General features: G+C 52.5%; 10 protein-coding genes across 10 annotated transcripts; 4 read left to right on the forward strand and 6 right to left on the reverse strand.

Moving 5' to 3' along the window:
- Positions 1-396: 396 nt before the first annotated feature.
- Positions 397-1,639, forward strand: ASPZODRAFT_142798 (hypothetical protein; the record flags this gene model as incomplete). The annotated part of the gene is made up of 3 exons (XM_022724885.1): positions 397-960; positions 1,010-1,273; positions 1,331-1,639. 3 exons carry the CDS (start codon positions 397-399, stop codon positions 1,637-1,639), a joined length of 1,137 nt encoding a protein of 378 aa, XP_022580685.1.
- Positions 1,640-2,270: 631 nt separating this feature from the next.
- On the forward strand, positions 2,271-3,298 carry ASPZODRAFT_67443 (hypothetical protein; the record flags this gene model as incomplete). The annotated part of the gene is made up of 2 exons (XM_022729460.1): positions 2,271-2,576; positions 2,639-3,298. 2 exons carry the CDS (start codon positions 2,271-2,273, stop codon positions 3,296-3,298), a joined length of 966 nt encoding a protein of 321 aa, XP_022580686.1.
- A 7-nt stretch (positions 3,299-3,305) lies between these two features.
- ASPZODRAFT_133182 (hypothetical protein) lies at positions 3,306-4,370 on the reverse strand. The gene has a single exon (XM_022723209.1). The coding sequence runs from the start codon at positions 4,291-4,293 to the stop codon at positions 3,415-3,417; it is 879 nt and encodes a 292-aa protein (XP_022580687.1). The 5' UTR covers positions 4,294-4,370; the 3' UTR covers positions 3,306-3,414.
- Positions 4,371-4,573: 203 nt separating this feature from the next.
- Positions 4,574-6,502, reverse strand: ASPZODRAFT_2070938 (hypothetical protein). The gene is made up of 3 exons (XM_022727651.1): positions 6,391-6,502; positions 5,571-6,320; positions 4,574-5,513 (listed from the first exon to the last, which is right to left on the reverse strand). Exons 1-3 carry the CDS (start codon positions 6,448-6,450, stop codon positions 4,758-4,760), a joined length of 1,566 nt encoding a protein of 521 aa, XP_022580688.1. The 5' UTR covers positions 6,451-6,502; the 3' UTR covers positions 4,574-4,757.
- Positions 6,503-8,126: 1,624 nt separating this feature from the next.
- On the reverse strand, positions 8,127-9,782 carry ASPZODRAFT_67073 (hypothetical protein; the record flags this gene model as incomplete). The annotated part of the gene is made up of 1 exon (XM_022729425.1): positions 8,127-9,782. One exon carries the CDS (start codon positions 9,780-9,782, stop codon positions 8,127-8,129), a length of 1,656 nt encoding a protein of 551 aa, XP_022580689.1.
- A 143-nt stretch (positions 9,783-9,925) lies between these two features.
- On the reverse strand, positions 9,926-10,580 carry ASPZODRAFT_2071155 (hypothetical protein). Its single transcript, XM_022727652.1, has 3 exons — positions 10,561-10,580; positions 10,344-10,505; positions 9,926-10,221 (listed from the first exon to the last, which is right to left on the reverse strand). Exons 2-3 carry the CDS (start codon positions 10,400-10,402, stop codon positions 10,029-10,031), a joined length of 252 nt encoding a protein of 83 aa, XP_022580690.1. The 5' UTR covers positions 10,403-10,505; positions 10,561-10,580; the 3' UTR covers positions 9,926-10,028.
- Positions 10,100-12,688, reverse strand: ASPZODRAFT_133185 (hypothetical protein). Its single transcript, XM_022723210.1, has 4 exons — positions 12,135-12,688; positions 10,816-12,082; positions 10,344-10,758; positions 10,100-10,221 (listed from the first exon to the last, which is right to left on the reverse strand). Exons 1-3 carry the CDS (start codon positions 12,588-12,590, stop codon positions 10,424-10,426), a joined length of 2,058 nt encoding a protein of 685 aa, XP_022580691.1. The 5' UTR covers positions 12,591-12,688; the 3' UTR covers positions 10,100-10,221; positions 10,344-10,423.
- Positions 12,689-13,618: 930 nt separating this feature from the next.
- Positions 13,619-13,994, forward strand: ASPZODRAFT_26064 (hypothetical protein; the record flags this gene model as incomplete). The annotated part of the gene is made up of 2 exons (XM_022728029.1): positions 13,619-13,819; positions 13,923-13,994. The coding sequence occupies 2 exons, from the start codon at positions 13,619-13,621 to the stop codon at positions 13,992-13,994; spliced, it is 273 nt and encodes a 90-aa protein (XP_022580692.1).
- Positions 13,995-14,929: 935 nt separating this feature from the next.
- On the forward strand, positions 14,930-15,698 carry ASPZODRAFT_133186 (hypothetical protein). Its single transcript, XM_022723211.1, has 2 exons — positions 14,930-14,950; positions 14,997-15,698. The coding sequence occupies exon 2, from the start codon at positions 15,079-15,081 to the stop codon at positions 15,601-15,603; it is 525 nt and encodes a 174-aa protein (XP_022580693.1). The 5' UTR covers positions 14,930-14,950; positions 14,997-15,078; the 3' UTR covers positions 15,604-15,698.
- ASPZODRAFT_97843 (hypothetical protein) lies at positions 15,684-19,633 on the reverse strand (the record flags this gene model as incomplete). The annotated part of the gene is made up of 3 exons (XM_022730558.1): positions 19,467-19,633; positions 17,303-19,406; positions 15,684-17,074 (listed from the first exon to the last, which is right to left on the reverse strand). Exons 2-3 carry the CDS (start codon positions 19,383-19,385, stop codon positions 15,684-15,686), a joined length of 3,474 nt encoding a protein of 1,157 aa, XP_022580694.1. The 5' UTR covers positions 19,386-19,406; positions 19,467-19,633.
- Between the last annotated feature and the right edge of the window lie 431 nt (positions 19,634-20,064).

The raw sequence follows: 20,064 nt of genomic DNA on the forward strand, positions 1-20,064 counted from the left end.
CTCTCTCTCTCTCTCTCTCTATTTCTCTGAAGGATTGCGTCCATTTCATCGAGGATGTTGTGCTGGTGGTGCAAATTTTCCTGCGACGGCAGCTTTAGCTGGAATTGCCGGTCACATGACAGCCTCTGATTTCCAAGATGGAGTCTTCTTTCTACAACACAGCTTAGGACAAGACGTCCCTCAATGCTCTTCCTGCTCTTCGACGACCTAACAATGCATTCTGGCAGGGAGTATCGTGGTTACAGGGCGATTGTTCCCAGATCTAAACGGTGACATCATCATCCAAGTTTCCGAAATGCCGCAGCTTGGTTCAGGGTAAGTATAAAAGCCATTTCATGCTTTAGTTCCAAATTGAATATTGTCGACACCTTTCTACAACCAGAATAGTTAATGAAAATGACAGGCGGTTTACAGCATCCGATAGATTACGCAGTGATCAGCGCGAAGATGGCAATGACCCCGGCCCCAGCGACTGACAATTACCTGCCTTGGAATACCCCTGGAGTCGAAAACATTGGACCAGATGAGCCGCAGAAGGTCGAACAGCTCAAGGCAGTCATGGCTCGGATGCAGCAGCATAACTTCGACAAGCACCGCCACTGCTTCCGTGCCACGCATGTCAAAACCCTTGGCGTTGTGAAGGGCAAGCTGAAGGTCCGGGAGGATTTGCCCACTGAACTGAGGCAGGGGGTCTTCCATGAGCCGGGCAGGGAATATGATGTGATTGCCCGCTATGCGAATGAGCCGTACCTGTTGCTGGATGACAAAGAAGCCACGCCCAGGGGGCTGGCCCTCAAGGTCTTCGGAGTGGACGGGGAAAGATTGGAAGGTGTAGAGAACAAGACCATGACGCAGGACTTCTTCTTCAATAACGCGCCTATGATTGAGTTGACCAACCTCGACACGACCTTAGATATTATGACGTTGCGGGAGAAAAACTTTGACAATCCAACCGCACTGGTATTTGGGTCTCCACGCCTTCCTTTACCTTATACTAAGATTATCATAGAGCGCTGCACTCAAGCTTCGTACAGATGCCATCAAGCAACATGCGCCGTACCAGTTACCCAACACCAATGTGATTTCCCATTCTCTGTTTTCGCAGTCGGCCTTTGGCTTCGGTCCTTGGTATGGCCATATGGCACTGTTTCCAGCCAATGAGCAAATGAAGATGAAGAGTAACGAGACTGTAACGAAAGATGCTGCGTCTGGCACCTTGGGAAACTGGCTTTCCGAGCATTTCAAGGATAAAGAGGCACGGTACGAGTTCAAGGTCAGTGTCTCACTTTATAAATGGCGGCGAGTCCATTCTCGAGATTAACACCCATAGATCCAACTTGGTACTTCTGCTCTCCATCATCCAACAGAAGACGCAAGCATTGTCTGGGACCAGACGACGGCACCATACCAAACTCTCGCTGTTCTTTCCTTCCCACCCCAAGACAGTTTGAACCATGCCCGAAGGACATTCTGGGAAGACCGAATGTCTCTGGACCCGTGGAGAGGACTGGCTGCCCATAGACCCTTGGGATCCATCAACAGGCTTCGTAGAGAAGTTTATTATCACAGCAAAGAGATAAGAGACCGAATTAACGCCACTGAGAGTAAGGATGTGACGTCTATCGACGATATTCCATGAGACTAATGTCTCTACACATGCGATTCCCCCATCACCGCCTAGACATGACTATCGCATTGGAAGGCTGGAGGTACCTCCTTCGCTCTCTTTTGACATGTGATGCATTTCCCTGTTGGCACTCTAGTCTCTTCACACTGTCTTCGTGGACTACAAAGGATTGTTTGCCTGCTCACTGAGACCTCGATGTCAAGTGTTTTAGCCCTTGATTAGGCCCAGGAGGTACTTTTTGGATCCCTTCTTTGTGGTGAGCATCTATTAATTTGTTACGACCACGTGAATTGAATAACATTCAGTCTAGATCTCAGTGTACGCTTCAAGTAGTACAGCATTACAGCCACTACTATACATTCCATCGCTGGGAGGCCTTAACGCTGGCCACGTCTTACCCTCCATGTCAAAAGCCAGACGACTGTCTTCGGAGTCTAAACATTCCTCATGCCTGATGATAGGGCTGTCACCCCCCCAAGAAAGAATGCAGACTGCTCTCTCCTATCTCATGCCAGGGGCGCCACTAACATCTCATGTATGCACCAGAGAAATCTTTTGAAGATGCTACTATAATATAATTAGCGGGGACTGGTTCTTGGCTTTTGCGCAATCCACATAAGTTTCTCATCAGAAAGGAGTAAAGATGCGAGTCTCTTCGTTTTCCCTGGCACTATCCATCTCGTTGAACCAGGTGGCTTTGGCCTCGCTGGCCGCCAAAAGAGCCAAAGGTCCTTGGTTGGCATTGGATACCGACTTCCCCGACCCCAGCTTCATTAAAGGCGAGGACGGGACATGGTATGCCTTTGGAACGAACTCGAATGGCAAACGAGTGCAGGTTGCGACATCGCCGGATTTTGTTTCCTGGACCTTGCTCGACAAAGAAGCCCTGCCCACCTTTGCCGAATGGGAGACTGACGTCTACCACTGGGCCCCAGATGTGATCCAACGGGTGAGTTTGTGGTATTCCTCCTTTGGAGACAGCTTGTGATTTACTAATAGAACTAAATGTAGGACGACGGGAGATACGTCCTGTACTATTCCGGGGATTCAAAGCAAAGCCGCCTTTGTATAGGCAGCGCCGTCTCCGCAGGCATAGATCCCTCGGGGCCATATGTGCCCAACCCACAGCCTCTCTCCTGCCGGAAAGACCAAGGCGGGTCCATTGATCCGTCCGGCTTTCTCGACACGGACGGATCGCGCTACGTGGTGTTCAAGGTGGACGGCAACAGCATCGGGCACGGTGGCGACTGCAACAACGGGGTTGCGCCGCTGCAACCCACCCCGATCATGCTGCAGAAGGTCGCGGCCGATGGCTTCACCCCCGTCGGCGAGGCAGTGCAGATTCTCGACCGGGACGACAGCGACGGGCCGCTCGTCGAGGCTCCGAACCTGATCCTCCACGACGGCACGTATTTCCTTTTCTACTCGACGCACTGCTTTACAGACCGCGAGTATGATATCCGCTACGCGACGGCCAGCTCCGTCACGGGGCCCTACACCAAGACCGGCGTGCAGCTGGTCAAGACGGGCGACTATAATCTGACCTCGCCGGGGGGCGGGACGGTGTGTCCCTGCGGTGATCGAATGCTGTTTCATGGATTCTGTGGAGGGAAACGATGTACATATGCTGCGGATATATTGATTTCAGGGACGTCAGTTAATTTTGTGTAAGGGATTAGTATTAACTTTTGAAAAATATTTATATTTGCTATATATGTAAAAGGCTTACGCCAACCCATCTATCCAACACCGTAGATATGTTTGTGTAGTATGATATATAGAACTTATTAATTGAAGACGACCGTCTTGTGGCCGTTAAGAAGGACTCTGCGCTCAGCGAAGAACTTGACAGCGGTGGCGAGGACGTTGCTCTCGACATTTGAGCCGGCGTGGGTGAGTTCCTTGGGGCTCATGGCGTGGCTGACACGGACGACGTTCTGCTCGATGATGGGCCCCTCGTCGAGATCCGAAGTAACGAAGTGGGCGGTGGCACCGATGATCTTGACGCCACGGTCGTGAGCCTGGTGGTAAGGGCGGGCGCCCTTGAAAGAGGGCAGGAAGGAGTGGTGGATGTTGATGATGCGGCCGGACATGGCGTCGCACAACGTGGGCGAGAGGACCTGCATGTACCGGGCCAACACGATGAGGTCGATATTATGCTCGCGCACGAGCTCGATGATCTTTGCCTCTTGCTCCTGCTTTGTTGCCGCCGTCACGGGCAGGTGCACAAAGGGGATGTTGTACGAGGCCGCCAGGGGGGCGAAATCGGGGTGGTTCGAGACAATCAGCGGCACCTCGATGCCCAGCTGGGCCGTCGACTGCCGGAAGAGCAGGTCGTTGAGGCAGTGGCCGATCTTCGACACCATGATCAGCACGCGGGGTTTGCGCGTGTCTTCGTGGATCTCAAAGTCCATGTCCAGCGCCTGCGCGGTCGGGGCGAACGCCGCGCGCACGTCTTGCAGCGTCAGGCTGGCCGCCGATGCCTCCTCGCCCTCCTTTGGTGTCTCGGCAAAATGCATGCGCATGAAGAACCGCTGCGAGCTGGCATCGCCATACTGCGACGATTCCACAATGTTGAGATTGTGCTGCACCAGGAACGCGGTCACGGCGTGTACGATGCCGGGGCGGTCGGGGCAGGACAGGGTGAGGATGAAGCGGTTGGCCATTTTGAGGTGATCGACTGTTATTAGCTTTTCGTGAAACTGTTATTCTTCAGTCAATGTTGAATTGAAGGAGGGGTGAGTCAAAGAAAGGCAGAGAAAAGAATAAATTCTTGACCCCTCGTTGGAGAAGCCGAGGATCGGCCTTACGTAATGAGGGGTAGGGCTGCGTATTAAATACTCGTACAACACAGTACGGTATAGCAACACAGTACTCCGTACTGTATAGTGCGTAAACATAGGCAAGTTGTATAGAGTAGAATAAACTGAATTATTGTTTAACTGTTTGGGCTGAAATTGTAACAACAGCCTGCTGATTGAATACAGTAACTATGGAGTACACCAATGGTATATTCTGCAGGTACTCGTATTGACAGCCAACATATGTAGTAGACAGGGATGGGCATATGCATATACAGTATCTCTGTGAGAATGTCTTCAGAAGAAAGACTCAAAGTAATGTCCAAATTTCAATTCCTCTTCAACCGACTCAACGTTGTAAAGTTCGTTCCAACCGCCTGCATGATCCCCATCTCGTACGCTATGCGCTTCAGCGCCTCCCCGGCCACTTGTCTGTGTATGTCGAGGACGACTGTCGAGGCAGCGAGCAGACGCAGCGGCCACATGATTCTCAGCGCGTCCGACCAGTTGGGCTGTCTGTTGGCGGACTGCGGGAGAGAGGTCGCTAGCGGGCCGTGCAGCGGATCGATGGCAAGGAGGTAGGGCAGGGTGCGCAGGATGCGATCTGCTTTCTGGCGGGAGGACTGGATCGCGGCGTACTGGCGCTGCAAGAGCTGGAGGGCATTTGCGATCTGCTGTAATCGAGAATTCTCCACGGACGAAGTGTAAAATGTGTAACAATAAGACACCAGCTCCAGGACACAGAACTGCACGCGGAGATGCATCGCGTCGATGTTGTTCCGAGTAGCCATGTCGTGGAGCACGAGAGCGTCCTCGTCGTCCGTGATGCACACTCGTTCAAAGTAACCTTGTGTGCGGGACGTAAACTCGTCGATCGCGGCCCAGATACTCAACACAGTCGATTGCAGGGGGGGTTCCGCAAGCACAACGCGTCGGATCCGACTGCAGATCAAAGACGCCTGGTAGCCAAAGTCAAAGACGCAGACGAAAGGCACCGCTGTGCTTAACCCAGACGCAGCCATCATCTCGAACCAGCCGGCGGTCTCGAATGGGGGGTCGTCACATTTCTGCAGGACTCGAGTTTGCTGTCTCTCAGGTAAGCAGGAAGAAGAAGAAGAAGAAGAAGAGAAAGCAAGGCGTACAATTGTATTAAAAGCCAAGAAGAACAAGGAACAGCCCGTCCTGGATGCGAGCTGCCGCGGCCCACGGAGATGAAGGATGTCCACCAGGGCCTGGGTGTGGATGTCCCAGTTCTCCGGGCCGGGACGGGTCACCATGTCTAGCCCGTGGGTGCCCAACAGACACTCGTACAGACTGAGAAGCCAAATAGCCAGGAGGGTCCGGTCGTCGAGCTGGGAGACCGGATCCTGCGTGGCCTTGGAGACGGCACGCAGCGCCTTGCCGTACGAGACACCGTGCTCGGTGCGATCAAAGGACGCGCCCGCGCGGTTGGCAAAATACACGGAACCAACTGCCCGAGAGGCGAGCATCAGAGGCGAGTCTTCCTCCGCGCGGGACACTAGGGTAGGAAAACACTCCAGCGCGCCGTAGGCCGTCACCCCGTTCCGCTGCTGGAAGGAGAACTGGCTGAGAATCAGCGGCACGATATGTGGTTCCCAGGGATCAGACAACGCAGGGGGGATGTGCGTCACTGCAAAGCTGGCGTCTGGAATCCCTGATCTCGCCGCCCCCCGAGCGGCATTGTCTGTAGATGCCAAATCATGACCGCCTCGAGTGACTTCTGCGACTGGATTCGGCGCTGTCCCCTTGTAAAACGCCCCGAGGGAGGTCTGCGTGTGGTTTTTAAACACCCAGTCCGACAGATCACGATAGCCAGGACAGACCCGGCCGAGACGTTCGCATCGCAGGCACCCTGGTCGCGTATAGTCGCACTTTAACGCGTTAGTCGTGCCCCCATCGGTCTCATGTTGTCAAGAGCTCTGCAGGAGAAGCATTGCTAACCTTCACACGGCGGGTTCTGCATGTCTCGCAGGCCAGACTCGGCCGCCCGACATTCGGCATCTGGAGGGACTGAAGAACAGAGAAGTCGTCAGTCAGGGGCAGGATGAAACTGCGATGGGTCCAGGGGTGGAGAAGCAGCATGGATCGGCGTGTGCTTCTTCATCGCTAAGCTTAAACAAGCTTGATTCGATAGAGAGGTGATGTTGGATGGATGAGTTGAATGGAAGTAGTGAAAATGAAGGAGTTGAGAAAACGTCTCGTATGATTTAATATCAGTTCAGCCAAAGTGGTTTCAGGCAGAACAACAACACATCAACGTCTTACACTATTTATCTATTTATATTATTACTGACTCTAATCATTGAGAATATTGTATCTAAACTAAATCCTGCAAGAAATAGTCTACCACCAGATATCTGACCCTGCATAATCCTATTGAGTCCTATCAACTGCCTGATCGAGTCTCTCTTCTGCATCCAGGCCGTGTTATACCCATTGCTCTAGCCATGTTTTATTTGAGGCCACGAACGCTGAACAGATCATTTCCTCGTCCAGCCCTCTCAGGAACGAGGGTCTCACGCGCGTTGATTGAAGAACGTCACTCCATTGCGATGTTGTTTATCCGATAGTATCCATACGGTGAAAAGCCAGGTCCATTGAGTTGACATACTCATCGGTATCCGAGGAGTGTATTGACATATCACTCTCTAGGATAGTCGTCGCCTTCTCTGGAAAGTGCACCCCTTCGGTGATGAATATATGCGGAATAGATGGTTTTTCAGTATGAGGGCCTGCCTAGATGTATCGAGTGAGTAGGTATTCTCATGTTCTTAGTGAATAAGCGTACTATTGTATCAGAGGGTGGAATGAGACATTTGTCTTTTAACCATGAAATATGATCTGCTTTCTGTGCGAATCCGGAGATACTGAAGAGATACAAATCAAGTTGTTCGGTTAGGATTCAGCGTCTGCAAGTTGTTCAAGATGAATCGCTTCAGAAGGACTGTTTGGTCGGAGACATGGATCCGGTCAAAGGAGTCATGACCGGTGGCTGGAGGTAGCTTAAAAGAATTTCAAGAAGAGCTGCCAGCTATCGTCGCATACTGTCAATCGGTTTGATTCTGACCTTGGCCACCTGTTGCAATGGTTTGTCCAGATGATCCTTTAGAAATTGCTGTCGGAATGACTCGAGATCGACCTGATCGTGTTGACGATGGATTAGCTCTTGTCAATCTGGAAAAAAAGGATTCTAATGCTACTCACGGTTCGATACGGTGGAGGAATCACTCATAGGAGTAAAGGGAGATGGAAAGGGCAGATAAGAGAGCAGTGTTTCAGGAGGATATTCAACGCTTCCCAGTGTAGGGTGAGTTGAACCTAGAAGGCCAGCTTTGCCTTGAATAAATGGACAGACGGGGGATTTGTAGACTGATGGAGAGGTGGAATATTTTCTGTTCTCTGGCAGGTAGTATATATTTATAGAGTTCTATATATAAGGAAAGAGAAGAAAGATGGAGAGAGAAGAGAAAAAAAGATGGAGAGATGGAGAGTCCTATTTATATGCAGACCGACGGGTGAATGCATCTTAGCGAAAGACATGCAGCTGCAGAGTGAAGAGGAAGCTTCCAGCATTCACTATTCTAGCGTAGGAAAGATTCTAATGTACAATCTGAGCCCAATGTTTGCTTTGACATGATAGGTAAAACGTAAGCTGGTATCAACAAAGGAATTCATCATCAAGTAGCCGGGCTTTCAGCCTGCCCCTTCTTCTCCTGCAAATCGTGAACCCATGCAACCGCACCATCGATCGCCTCTTCGGGGGCGTTCTTATGTTTGAGTAGGTATCCCTGGATCTCGGCCGGGGTGAACTCGCCGCCGGGAACTCGGGATGCAAAATCAGAAGCCAGCTGCTCGATCTGGGCATCGGAATAGAGGGCCGTTTTCTTCTCGGAAGATGACGACGCGGCATGGTCGTGGTGGAGGGTGCCGTAGATCGAGCGGAACAGGTCCTGGATCGCAGTCGTGTCCGAGTATCCGAAGGTGATGCTTACATCCACGCGTCCGGGCCGCAGGAGAGCGGCGTCGAGCTTCTCGATGTGGTTCGTCGTCATGACCAGGATGCGGCCCTCGCTGGCGGCCACTCCGTCGATCACATTGAGGAGAGCAGATAGAGAGATGCCATCCGCTGTATTGTTGTCGCTAGGATTGTCCTCGCCATTCTTGGCGCCACCAGACGGTGTCTTCTCGGCGTCTGGTCCCTGTTCTTTGTTGTTTCTGTTGTCTTGGTCTGCGTCGGAGGGTTTGTCCTGGGTGTTGTTGCTGTCTCGCTTCTTCGTGATGCCGGCCGTATCGACGTCCTCCAGCAAAACGATACACCGCCGGGGCAGGCTGTGGAACAAAGCCGCCAGGCCGTCCTCACTGAGGCTCTTCGAATTCAGACTGAGCAGGTAGATCTTGAGTCCCAGCAAACCTGACGCCGCGAAGCAGAGGCTAGTCTTGCCCGTTCCAGGGGGTCCGTGAAGGAGGTATCCCCGACGATACGGAATGCCACGGTTCGAATACCACCGGCGCGTCAAGGGGTGGAGATACTCCTTGATATCATCGATGAAATCCTGTTTCTGCACCGAGTCCAGCACGACCGTGGACAGCGGGCGCGGCGCGCGGGACATGCATCTCACCCACTCGAAGCTCGTCCCGTTCTTCTGACCGCGATAGATGATCGTGCGATTGCCGTCCCGTTCCACAAACGCCCGCTGCGCCTCGGCGAGCAGCTCCTTGAGGACCGAGGGGTCCCGCCCGAAACAGGAAAGATACAGCCGCTCCGCATTGAACGCCCATCTAGACAGCCGCTCGTCCTGCTCGCGCGTGAACGTGATCAGGCGACCCTTGTACCAGAACCGATGTCTCCCCTGTGCAGGCGTGAAGCGGAACCGTTTGAACTTGTCCCGACTGATCGCCCGAGCCCAGTATTCGTCAAACCCAACGTTCAGGTCTTCCTCTTCATTCTCATCTTCCAGGGCCTCTTCTTCTTCATCGTCATCCCAGATGAATTCGCTGCCCAGCTTCGTAGACGCAACAAAGCGCGGGCTGCGGCTCGAGAACTCCTGCCGCGACAGCCAGAACATCAGGTAGTTGTACATGTCGTCGTTGAGGCGGATCTCGGCGGTCGAGACCAGGTGTTCCGTGAACAGTTGGAAGCAGGCGTCGGCAGAGTATTTCACCGCCGCAGTCAGAGCCGCGAGAGCGACGATGAAAGGCAGGTAAGAGGAGATGTCGACATGGAAATACGAGGTGAGAAACCGCGAGACGAGCGGGTATCCTGGGATGAATGCTTCGAGAAGAGCAGTCTCTGAAGGAGCGAGAATGGGCGGGCTGATCCCAGATGCATTCATCGCCGCCATGATGGCAAAAGAACCGGACAAGAAGGATTAGATGTGTACAAAGTAGAGAAGGTGAAAAGAGAAGAGAGAGAGAGAGAGAGAGAGAGAGAGAGGTTGCTAATAGTTATGAGGAAAGACAAGGTCGCACAGCACTAGGAAGTTCTCTCAGTGACAGTGGCAGTGGCAGCTGAAACACCACTGTTTGCCTGGTGAAAGATATCCTGTCGTAGCAGGACATTGCGCTGCCTTATATATTCGTCAAATCAGTCTATAGACAAGACTAGCAGCTGAGTTGGGTCTGTCTAGGCCCTTCTGGAGCCGTTTTATGACTTCATTTCTCAAGCCTTTCTGCAGCTTCAGCTTCAGCTCGCCTTTGACGCACGAGGCTGCAGATCCGCTATTCCCCATTCGGGAGCCCGATGGCCACGTGACGGAGCTTACTCGTTGCTGCCTGAAAAATCGAAAAAGAATCAATCAAATTACCAAGAAACAGAAAGGGTATCGCAGCGGATTATTATCATCATGCAGGTTGCTGAAGAAGGAGAAGGGGAGACGGGAAACAAGATTATGTACCTCCACAGTAAATAGCCAAGAAACCAAAGGTTAAACCGTAAACCCAGGGACGTTATCATTCTAGAAAAAAAAAAGGCATATCAGGAAGAAGGGTGATTGTCTTTCTCTGCCTTGAAGAGCTCTTTGGCCCAGTTCTTGATGTCCCCGACTTCGTCCCACAAGGTTCCCCACCAGGTACGGTTTGGCTCATCTTCAGAAGTCGGGTTGGCGTCAGGTTCAGTGGAGTCAGGTTCCGTGGCCTGGACAGGGTTGGTGTCGGTGTCGTTGTCGGTGGGGGAATCAGGAGTGTCAGGAGCAGGAGCGCCTTCGTCAGAATGCAGTCCAACCACCTTGAGAGGCAGACGGAGTGTTCCGTTGTTGGGCGATGGGTTGATCCCGAGGGAATCACACAGAATATTGTAGACGTGAATGTTTTCTAGCCAGGTTAGTCAGGCAGGGAGACTAGTACAGGTGTCAGGTTTGGTGGACTCACGAAACGGTTCCAAGCGGCTGTTGGGCGAATGGGGGAAAGCAGGACCTCGCGCCACGAAGATGGCGCGCATCAACGGATGCTCATGGTCGTATCCGTGGACACCTCTGGGGTGGTAGGCTCGCCCTGTCTGGAGAGCGTCTTGGACGTCGAACTCCGGCCGCTCGACAATGGCCCAGCCGGTCTTCGGAATCACCCATAGCGGTGCAATACGATCGTTATTGGAAAAGTGATAGCGTTCAGGCATCTCCTCACGGCTGTAAATCTCTACTGCGTGGGTGTAGTTTGAGGGGATTTTCGCCAGTTGGTCCTTCAGAGTCTGCAGGTCTTCCGGGCGCTTGGGGCGAATGCCACGCAACGGCCATCCGTCGATACGTTCGACCAGCTCTAGATCGATGAAATTATCCAGCTGGAAGAGCCGCTCGGTAGATGTGGTGGCCATCCCGTGATCGGAAACGACGACGATGTTCACAATGTCGGTGAGATTTCGCTGGTGGATCCCCTTGAAAAGGCCGGTCAACATGTCGTCTACCTTTCGGATCGCTCGTCGGGTTTCGATGCTGTCAGGTCCGTGCCTATGGCCTTCCGCATCGACGTTGGGAACGTAGGCTGCGATGAATTGGGGCCGCTGAGCACTGCCGTCAGACTCGACCTCCAACCCCGGCAAATCGAGCAACTCGAGAATCCGGGTTGTTTTCCGGGGAAGCACCTCGGACCCATTGAATTTGTCCACAAACGAAGGCTCCTTGTCTCCGAGATGAGCCTCTGAACCAGGCCACATATGGACGGCGGATTTGACGCCCTGATCTTCGGCCGTCACCCACAACGGCTCGGCGTTCCACCACTTGGGCTGCATGCTGTGAGATGGATCGGTGTAGTGGAAAGCCTCTTTCAAGACAGGATCCCAAAAGCTGTTGCCCACTACGCCGTGACTTTCCGGATAGAGACCAGTCACCATGGTGAAATGATTGGGGAACGTCACACTGGGGAAGCTTGGGAGCATATAGGGTGGCGAGACGCCTTGTTTGATAAAGGCGTTGAGGGTCGGCGTCAGCCCGCGAGTCAAGTAATCCGCCCGGAACCCGTCCAGAGAGATCAAGATAGTTGTAGGGGCAAAAAGCGCCGTGCCGTTTGACCGTAGTGTCTTGGGGTGGCTATGCGCCTTCCGAAACCCGCTCGAGGCCTTGTATGCGCCCAGGAGGATGATGAGGAACAGCACAATTACATTGATGAAAAGAAAGCAAAGCTTTCCCCACGGTAAGGAGCGGGACTAGATCGTCAGCAAAGGCCTTTTTTTTATTATTATTAGTACGCAGGGTTACCTGTGGCAGCGAATATTCTTCGCGGTCGACGAGATCCATCTCCGATGAAGGAGTAGTAGTACTCTCGTCATCCAAGTAGCCTTCTTCCATCTCATACATCAGCTGCCCATCTTCGCTGACCTTCTTCCTCAGCCGTTGCTTTTCTCTTTTCTCCTGTCTCTGGCGGCGCCGACGTTCTCTCTTCCCGATCTTCACGCTTCCCCCGGTCGCACTGAAGATGCGCCGGAGGCCCTTCCCCGGCCCACTCTTTGTCAACAGCTTCTCCATCTCTTCCTCCTCGTCGAGCACGGTCCGGTCATGTTCTGCAAGCTCTAGCGTCGAGCGATTCCCGCGGAGGATCTCGTCGTCCTCGGAGTCAGAGTCCTGCTCTGACAGCGATCGGAGCGAAGAGGCGTCATCGTCGTAGCCACCGGGGGAGAGGAGGGAAGAGCTGGGAAGAGAGGGTTTCCGAGGCATGGCCGAATTGCAGCGGCTGTGTCAGCCCCTAGAGGATAAAATACATGGGCCAGACGGGATGGATCGACGACTGACAGAGTGCAGAAGATGGCCGGACGCTGTCAACTAAAAGGCCATCGACGCATCTTTGAGGGGAATGAAACAGTATCCTTAAAATAGACGCTCACCGCCTTGGCCCAAAGGGAGAATCCAGATTACTATCACTACTAATGAGTAGTATTACTTGTTATTGTACTGAGAGGTATTTTTATTTGTAGCTCTAGAACTGTTTTTAAACAATAGGAGGATCATCACAGTAGGAGGAAAGAGTGTTATTCATAAGCTATGGCTGAGTTACTACCCCAAACGATAACCCTAAAACCCTAAACCTATAATTTTTCGGTTTTTGGTATGGATAACAACCCTAATACCTGTATTTATCAGCATCAAGACTTGTTCTTCCTAATTTGAGCTTTGAAAATTACTAGAAAGAGTTTATAACTATACTTACTTATTAGATAGTACATATTCAATATTACCTACATTGAAATTCCTAGTTTCCTTCTTTTCACGGAGCCTGGATTGGAGGATATAGATGGATATAGATGGATGATATGAGTGCTTTATCTGATTGATAACTGCAAACTCCTGTAGTATTTCCTACCCAATCTCTCTATGATCTATAGTACAGTAATAGTATTAATGGCTCCTCTGGTAGTAGAAAAAACAAGCAAGCAAAACAGTTCTCCTGTTCTGGTTTAGCTTCCCAGCTTCTGTCCTGGCGGCTACAAACCTCAAGATCCAGTCAACTGCTTTTCTGCCATCTACGAAACCTCGACCTGTTGACTTTTGCGGGCAGCTCTTCTTCTTCTTCTTCGCCAAATTCCTTCTCTTCCCTTTCGTCAAGTTCTTCCCGCTATACAAAAGGTGCCGGTGGCAAGGGAGGTGGTGAAGGTGGCTCCAGTTCTAGGTCAGGCAAGAAAGAGACAGAACTCGTCTCATGAGGATGGAAATATCAGGCTGCTTCTACGGAATACACCGACCAGGCGATGTCCGAATCCATGCTGCTCTACTGCCCCCCGGCGCCACCACGGCGGGAATCGCTTTTTGGAAGGCGCCTGTGCGAGAACGGCAACGCAGAGCTGATGGATCTGACTGCTGTCAAGGCCAATATCACAGAGACTGCAACTGCTGAATTGCCTGTCATCGGCTCCTCCACCTACACAAAGACCATCAGCAGTCCTCTTGTCGTTCTCAAATCGAAATATTGACGGTACTATCGTGCTTTGGGAGGACTCCCTTATTCAGATACGAAGAAAGACATATATTTCATGACTTGCTAATAATGTCTAGAAAGCCGGCTATGACACCATGTCAACAGGTATCCCATACGGCTGGAGACTCATCGGGTATTGGGCTTCGTGATGGTCTTGGGAATGATAATACCTTCGTGCCACCAGACCCAGATCTGATAGAGGGAAATCCGCTGTTGCTTTTCCCAAACCTCTGGCTACACTTGGGTACTATCGAATATACAGTGAAATGGAATGTGTACTGTACGTTCTTTCTATTTTCTCTCTCTTTTTTTTTTGAATTGCTAATAATTAAGTGTTAGACTCTGGGTATTTCAACTCTCTCAAGGAGAACTGGCCATCTTTGTGGTAATGTTTGCAATCTCAGAGATGAATTCAACATTTCTTGACTGCCCGCAAGGCAACCCTCTGTGTTCCTACACAAGACATTATACGAGTTCTTTCTAATCACGGACTCTATCCCGGCAATCATCGTGATCACCGAGCTCTTCATACATTGGTACCGAATATCATGGCTACCCCTGGCCGGCTGTCAGATACAGTGCAGCGATTGACGTGATTCGCATGCGTATGGATGGTAAGTGTGCCTCAATCGAATGGAAAAAATAGTATTCTACTAGGCAGCTCCTGCTCAGTGGCAAGTGACTCATGGACTTGTACTTGGAATTCCTCGATGACAACGTCGCATTTTTGTTCCTTTTTTGGCTCTTGCTCGAATAATTGACGTCAGTCATGTCACGTGATGGCATCAGCCCTAGCAGACCATCGCCATCAATCCAGACAGGAAGATTCTTAAATTAGCATTAGCAGTGATCAGTTTTGAGGAATATTTCAGCAGGAACCTTCGCAGCTGCATGCGGAAATCCCACCAGGGTAACGTCCAGGTCTAGACTTAAGGCTGAAGAATAGAGAAAAGAAGCTTTGAAGTGGGTATCATGTCGCAATTTGAGATCTCCGGATTTAGAAGGTGAGAAGGTATAAGAGGTTCTTGTCGAATAATGAAGAGAATGATTCTTTTTTTTTTCCTTTTTGCTCTTTTATCTTTTTACACTATTGAAATTGGCACCGGTAAGTTGTCTAAGACTATATAAAGTGTTCTTGCTGATAGATATAGTCACTCGCTACCTAGGTAGTCATCTAGTTGTCTACCTTTTAAAAGTTCAATACTAGTCAATTAAACTAGTACTACAATCGCTATGCGCATCTCTGTCGTCGCCCTCCTGGCCCTCGCCACAGGCATCAACGCCGTCACGAATGGCACATCCGGCACAGGCACAGGCACAGGCACAGGCACGAATGGCACGTCCGGCACAGGCACGAATGGCACTCACCCCACGACCAGCGTGCCGCTCAGCACCGGTGTGTCTAGCACGGCAGCCATCCCACTATCGACAGGAGCGTACTCGAACGGCACGAGCAGCGCAGTCCCTTACTCCAACGCCACGACAACCCTTACAAATAGCAACGGCGAGCCCACCGCCACTGTAACCGGTAGCTCTGGTGGTGGTGTTGGTGGTGTTGGTGGTGTCGGTGGTGGAGGGGAGACTTCCTCTGCTGCAGCATCCTCAACTGCTACTGCTTCGTCGAGCGGCGCGAGTCCTGTCTCGCCTTCGTCTACGGGGTTCGTTCCCTCCAGTCTGGCTTCGTTTTCGTCCGAGATAGGCTACATGGCTGCCATTGCGATGAGTGCTGTGTGGGGTGTTTTGATTGTTATGGCTTGACCTTCATTTAACTAGATGTTCAATCATGAAATAGTAATGTATTTAATTGAAGAATTGTGCATTTTTTAAGACTGGCACTTCTATGAAACAGACTCCCAATTAGTCCAGAGACATTTACACCCTCCCGTCCCTCCATCCCACCCCCCGTCAGGCGCGACGGTGACGGAATCGTTGGCTGGCCCGGGCGCCGGATCGATCAACGTACCCCCGTAGCTGCGGTCTTCTACCTCCAACGTCCGCATCGTGAGATTGTAATGCTGGTCTGTTTCGATGCCGTAGCAGTACACCATCTTCTCGCTGTTGACGCCGCCGTGACGGTCCAGCGTGATGGAAACAGGGTACGGGAAGCTTCCGGGACGGTCGAAATCCGTCGCTGACGATGAAGCAGTGGATGTCGCGGCGCTGGCAGTCGTCGTGGTCGTTGATGTGCCGCTCAGAAGCTCCATGCCCGCGCTCCCTGGTCGCGTCCAGATCTGGACCAGAAACCGCGTCTCTGACCACGTACATCGCACGCGGGCCTCGGCCTCGGTGCACCCGCCGTCCTGGTCGTTCGCGACCGTGTCCGTGTCGTTCGCGTCGAACGGCGACATGGACTCTAGGAAGATCGACCGTCCAAAGTAGTTGTAGAAGCCGTAGTGTTCGGTCGACTTCCCGCGGTTGTACAGCCGTACAGGCTGCGATTCCGGCAGCGGGTATAACGTCGCCGCGGCGGCCGTGCCGTCCGAGTTCTCCGCAGGCGTGGGGAAGGTGAAGTTGATAGTGGAAGACGAGTCGCTGCGGCGCAACTTGCGCGTCGAGGTAGAGGAGTCAGAGTCAGAGTCTGTGTCCGTGGAGAGAAAGGTGATGTAGAAGGGGGTTTCTTCGCCCGCGTACGGCTTGCTGTTCCCGTCCGTGGTGTTACCCAAGAACCGCTGTTCGGCGAGCGGCGGCGGCGAGGGCGACGGATCAAACGAGTCGCTGCTGTCGTCGCGTTTGCTTGCCACCGTCGTACTGTTCGGGTATGTCCCGTTGCGGAAGCGGATTTCCACCCTAAAGTTGGGCTCGTTTGCGCTGTACGGCTCATTTGCGGCCTGTTGCGCCTTTGGCAGCGCGCACTGCCACAACGTCGACGGCACAATGCACCCGGAATCCTGCACCTGCGGCTCCGTGCCGGCAATCGTCATGATCCCCGTCGGCATCGGCGGGTATCCCGTCAGGTTCAGCCATTCCGACTGCACGGGAGTGTCATCGCTCTTTCGCGTCAGCGTCGTGGCCAGCACAACCGCAACTACCACGATCGCCAGGAAGAAGAGGGCGATGGCGATGTACCATCGTCGCCTCAGCCGTCCCTCACGGCCAGGTCGTCCGAAACACCCTCGTTTGCTGATCGGGCCTCTTCCCCGCCAGCAACCGCCGCACTTTCTACCCGCAGCGTCCTCCCGTTCGAGGCGCCGACGACGGGTTTCAACCTTTTCTCGTTGCACATAAGGCACTGCCGAGAATGGGGGAGGGGGGTGCGGAGGCTGTGGCAACTCGCGCTCTGTATCTAGGCTTGCTGATTCACCAATTGCGTGGACGTGACCTGGTTCTGCTCCATGTGCATCAAAAACCTCGCACTCTGACACCGGCACTTGAGCATTCAAATCCTCGCGCTCTGACACCGGCACATGAGCATCAAAAAGCTTACGGTCCGGCTCCGGTTGTGAATCAAAAACCTGACGGTCTGACACTGGCACCTGTGGAAGCTCACGCTGGTATTCTGGATGCGGATTGTGTGGCTGATCGTCCAGAGAGTTGTATTCCATTTCATGGCCCTTCGGATCGACTACTGCCGGCATCTCCTTCAATGGTATTGACCCTGTACCCTCAAGAACCTGTTGGTATCCCGGCGAGACCGGGTCGGGCGCTTGAGGCGGTACCCCCATCGTGGTGGTATAGTGATATATCCCTCTTTCTGTCTGCGCAAACGGATACGAATCAGGTACTGCAGGGGCTGCATAGTGGTTGTGAATGACGTAGGAGATGTTTGTCGGCTCAGGGGGGCGTGTTTCTACCGCAGGCTCCTTAGGCAACGGGTTTGAATATCCTGGCTCGAATGGATTCGTGGATTTCTTTTCGCAAACAAGCGGAATGGAAGTTTCCTCTTCCTCTTCTGGTATCGCTTTTGAGATCTCTTGGGGTTTTTCCTCCTCCTCAGCGGCATCTTCTTCGGCGTCTTCGATAATCGAACAATTGCTTGAGCCACTGTCGCTGCAGGAATCGAAATCCAAAAGAGGACTTTGCGGTACCTCTGTTGTCAGTTTCGGTGCACCTGTTTCAGAGCGAGCGATGCCTCTTTCGCCTGCAGACGAAGCTTCAAGCAAAGCGGCGATCTTCTCTGCGGGAGTAATCGAGCAGACATGATTGACACACTCGAAGTAGGGTTTCCCACTGAACAGCTCGTGCGCACATGCCTGATAGTACTCTGCGGCGGAGCCCTCGATGGCATTTCCAGGAAACATGAACGGCATTATGGGAGGTACCGCGGGCGCTTCAGCATTCTGCCAGGCAAGGCTTTTCCTCCTCTCAATTGCCGTTTCCGGAGTATCAGGAGAAAACGCAGATATCTCTCTATCCCACCAATTATCGGTTGCCCCCGTCGTATCTGTAGTGACTGAAGGGGGAATGGTAGCCCGTTTAGGACTTGGAACAGTCATCCCGCTGGCCCTGGTGTCTGACCGACTGAGCAATGGCGAAAGCAAATGGTAGTTCCACCATCCTTGAGACAGGTGCCCATCCGCCTCTGGAAGATTGACGCTCAGGTTGTCAAGGTTCTTGATGTTGCTGTCGTTCGAGTAGGAGCGCGATCGCCTTGCCGACAACGGACTGAAATCCTCCTCGAAGACCGTCCCCGTCGAAAACGCACGCTGCTTTCTCGTTAACGAAGCGATAGATTGGCGGTTCTTATTCTTTGGCATGAAGTGAAATGCAGGGATGGCAGGCACAGGCGGAGCTTCGGATTCTGCTGTCCCCAGGTAAGGCGTGGGCTGTGAATACACGCTGCTGGCAACCCGAGGACCACGGAGGTCCCCGCTATAGGCATTATTGTTGTCCCTCCACAGTGGATCGTTACGAGCCGGGGTGATGACAATCGACGGCGTCACGGGGGTTCCTTGACTGCCCGCACTCTCCAGCTCTCTAGTCGTCTTGTAATCATCCCTAGACTTGGTATCGACGGAGATGCCAATGACGACGAACCTGTCGGAAGGCGACAGCTCGTCCCCCGGCCTCCCCTGACCGGGGGAAAGACGGTTTTGCAGAACTTCACTGTATGAAGTACGCTTTCGATTGTCTCCTCCTCCTGTCTCATCAGGTACTCCGCGAGACCCCTGCGTGGCCTTTTTCCTAAACACACTCTTCATTCGCTGCATTGTGCGCTCCTTTTCCCGCGTTTTTGACAGTTCTTTGAGATCGTTCAGATCGACAAAGGTCGGCGGGGGCGCCACCGTATTTGCGTTTGACGCCGACGTCGTCGCTCCAAAATTCGTCACCAGATTCAACCCGACAGGCCTTTCGGTGTTCCTCTTCATGATTCCCCGCAGACCGGACGTCGCTAGGGTCTGCTGTCCGCTGTCACTCCCCTCCGGTAGCAAGGGATTATGACCCGGACCTGGTCGTAACCCGGCCTCGTTATCACGGTCCGAGTCCCGACCATCTGATGAACCTGACGGACTGGAGATTTCTTCTGAGATAGGCGAGGAGAACGGGAATTTCGGTACGGGCGGGACCTGGAGCTGGGAGGGTTTCTGAGCCGCGGCGTCCATTGTTTATAGTCGTAGCTTGAGCTGTAAATACCAAACTTCTGTCAGTGATGAGTGTCAACATGCGCTGAAAGTAAAGCATACCATCAAATGAAGCTTTTAAGAAGATCTGTCAGATAGTAATTAAGAAAGTTATGAATGGATTGTAGGTAGACCGGAATGAAGAAAGGCAGACAACTGATGCTTTTAGACAACAAAGAATGCGAGTGAATGGCCACAATGACAAAGAACAACAATAGCGAGTGTTTGTTTATTAGTGAAGGAAGAAGCTGACAATAAAGTACAACCAGACGCTTAGACAGTTGCTTAAACAGTGGCTTAAGCTCTGGGAGGTAGAGACAAAGAGACAGAGAGACAGAGAGACAGAGAGAGAGAGCCTGCAGGAATCTATCTGCCGACACGCTCTGCCACACCATTGTTTTGGCAGACAAGACAAACCTCTCCTTTCCTGTCCTAATCTTAGCTCTTTCTACCTTCTTCACCCAGTAAACTGCAGGGCCCAGCAACTCCCTCTGGCCGGCTGTTGCTCTGTTGGACGTTCTTCGTCCGGAGTAAACGAGGAAACACGGTCCCTCGATGCCCATTGGCCAATCAGCCACCCTCTAGCGCTTCACGAAGGTGACACGGGCGCGTCGTCAATCCTCATTGGTGGGAGCTGCATGGACCCTGGCCAGTGGGAGAT

This window comes from Penicilliopsis zonata (assembly GCF_001890105.1).
Source record: "Penicilliopsis zonata CBS 506.65 unplaced genomic scaffold ASPZOscaffold_8, whole genome shotgun sequence".
Classification (NCBI taxonomy): domain Eukaryota; kingdom Fungi; phylum Ascomycota; class Eurotiomycetes; order Eurotiales; family Aspergillaceae; genus Penicilliopsis; species Penicilliopsis zonata.

Excerpts from the sequence above, each read along its gene's own strand:
- ASPZODRAFT_133182 (XM_022723209.1), bottom strand. The coding sequence starts at position 4,293 with ATGGCCAACCGCTTCATCCTCACCCTGTCCTGCCCCGACCGCCCCGGC.
- ASPZODRAFT_2070938 (XM_022727651.1), bottom strand. The coding sequence starts at position 6,450 with ATGCCGAATGTCGGGCGGCCGAGTCTGGCCTGCGAGACATGCAGAACC. Across the intron at positions 6,321-6,390 it reads GCAGAACCCGCCGTGTGAAG|TGCGACTATACGCGACCAGG; the intron begins GTTAGCAATGCT and ends AACGCGTTAAAG. Across the intron at positions 5,514-5,570 it reads TCTTGGCTTTTAATACAATT|CAAACTCGAGTCCTGCAGAA; the intron begins GTACGCCTTGCT and ends CCTGAGAGACAG.
- ASPZODRAFT_2071155 (XM_022727652.1), bottom strand. The coding sequence starts at position 10,402 with ATGATAACGTCCCTGGGTTTACGGTTTAACCTTTGGTTTCTTGGCTAT. Across the intron at positions 10,222-10,343 it reads CTTGGCTATTTACTGTGGAG|GCAGCAACGAGTAAGCTCCG; the intron begins GTACATAATCTT and ends TCGATTTTTCAG.
- ASPZODRAFT_133185 (XM_022723210.1), bottom strand. The coding sequence starts at position 12,590 with ATGCCTCGGAAACCCTCTCTTCCCAGCTCTTCCCTCCTCTCCCCCGGT. Across the intron at positions 12,083-12,134 it reads AAGAATATTCGCTGCCACAG|TCCCGCTCCTTACCGTGGGG; the intron begins GTAACCCTGCGT and ends CTGACGATCTAG. Across the intron at positions 10,759-10,815 it reads CAGCCGCTTGGAACCGTTTC|AAAACATTCACGTCTACAAT; the intron begins GTGAGTCCACCA and ends TAACCTGGCTAG.
- ASPZODRAFT_133186 (XM_022723211.1), top strand. The coding sequence starts at position 15,079 with ATGCGCATCTCTGTCGTCGCCCTCCTGGCCCTCGCCACAGGCATCAAC.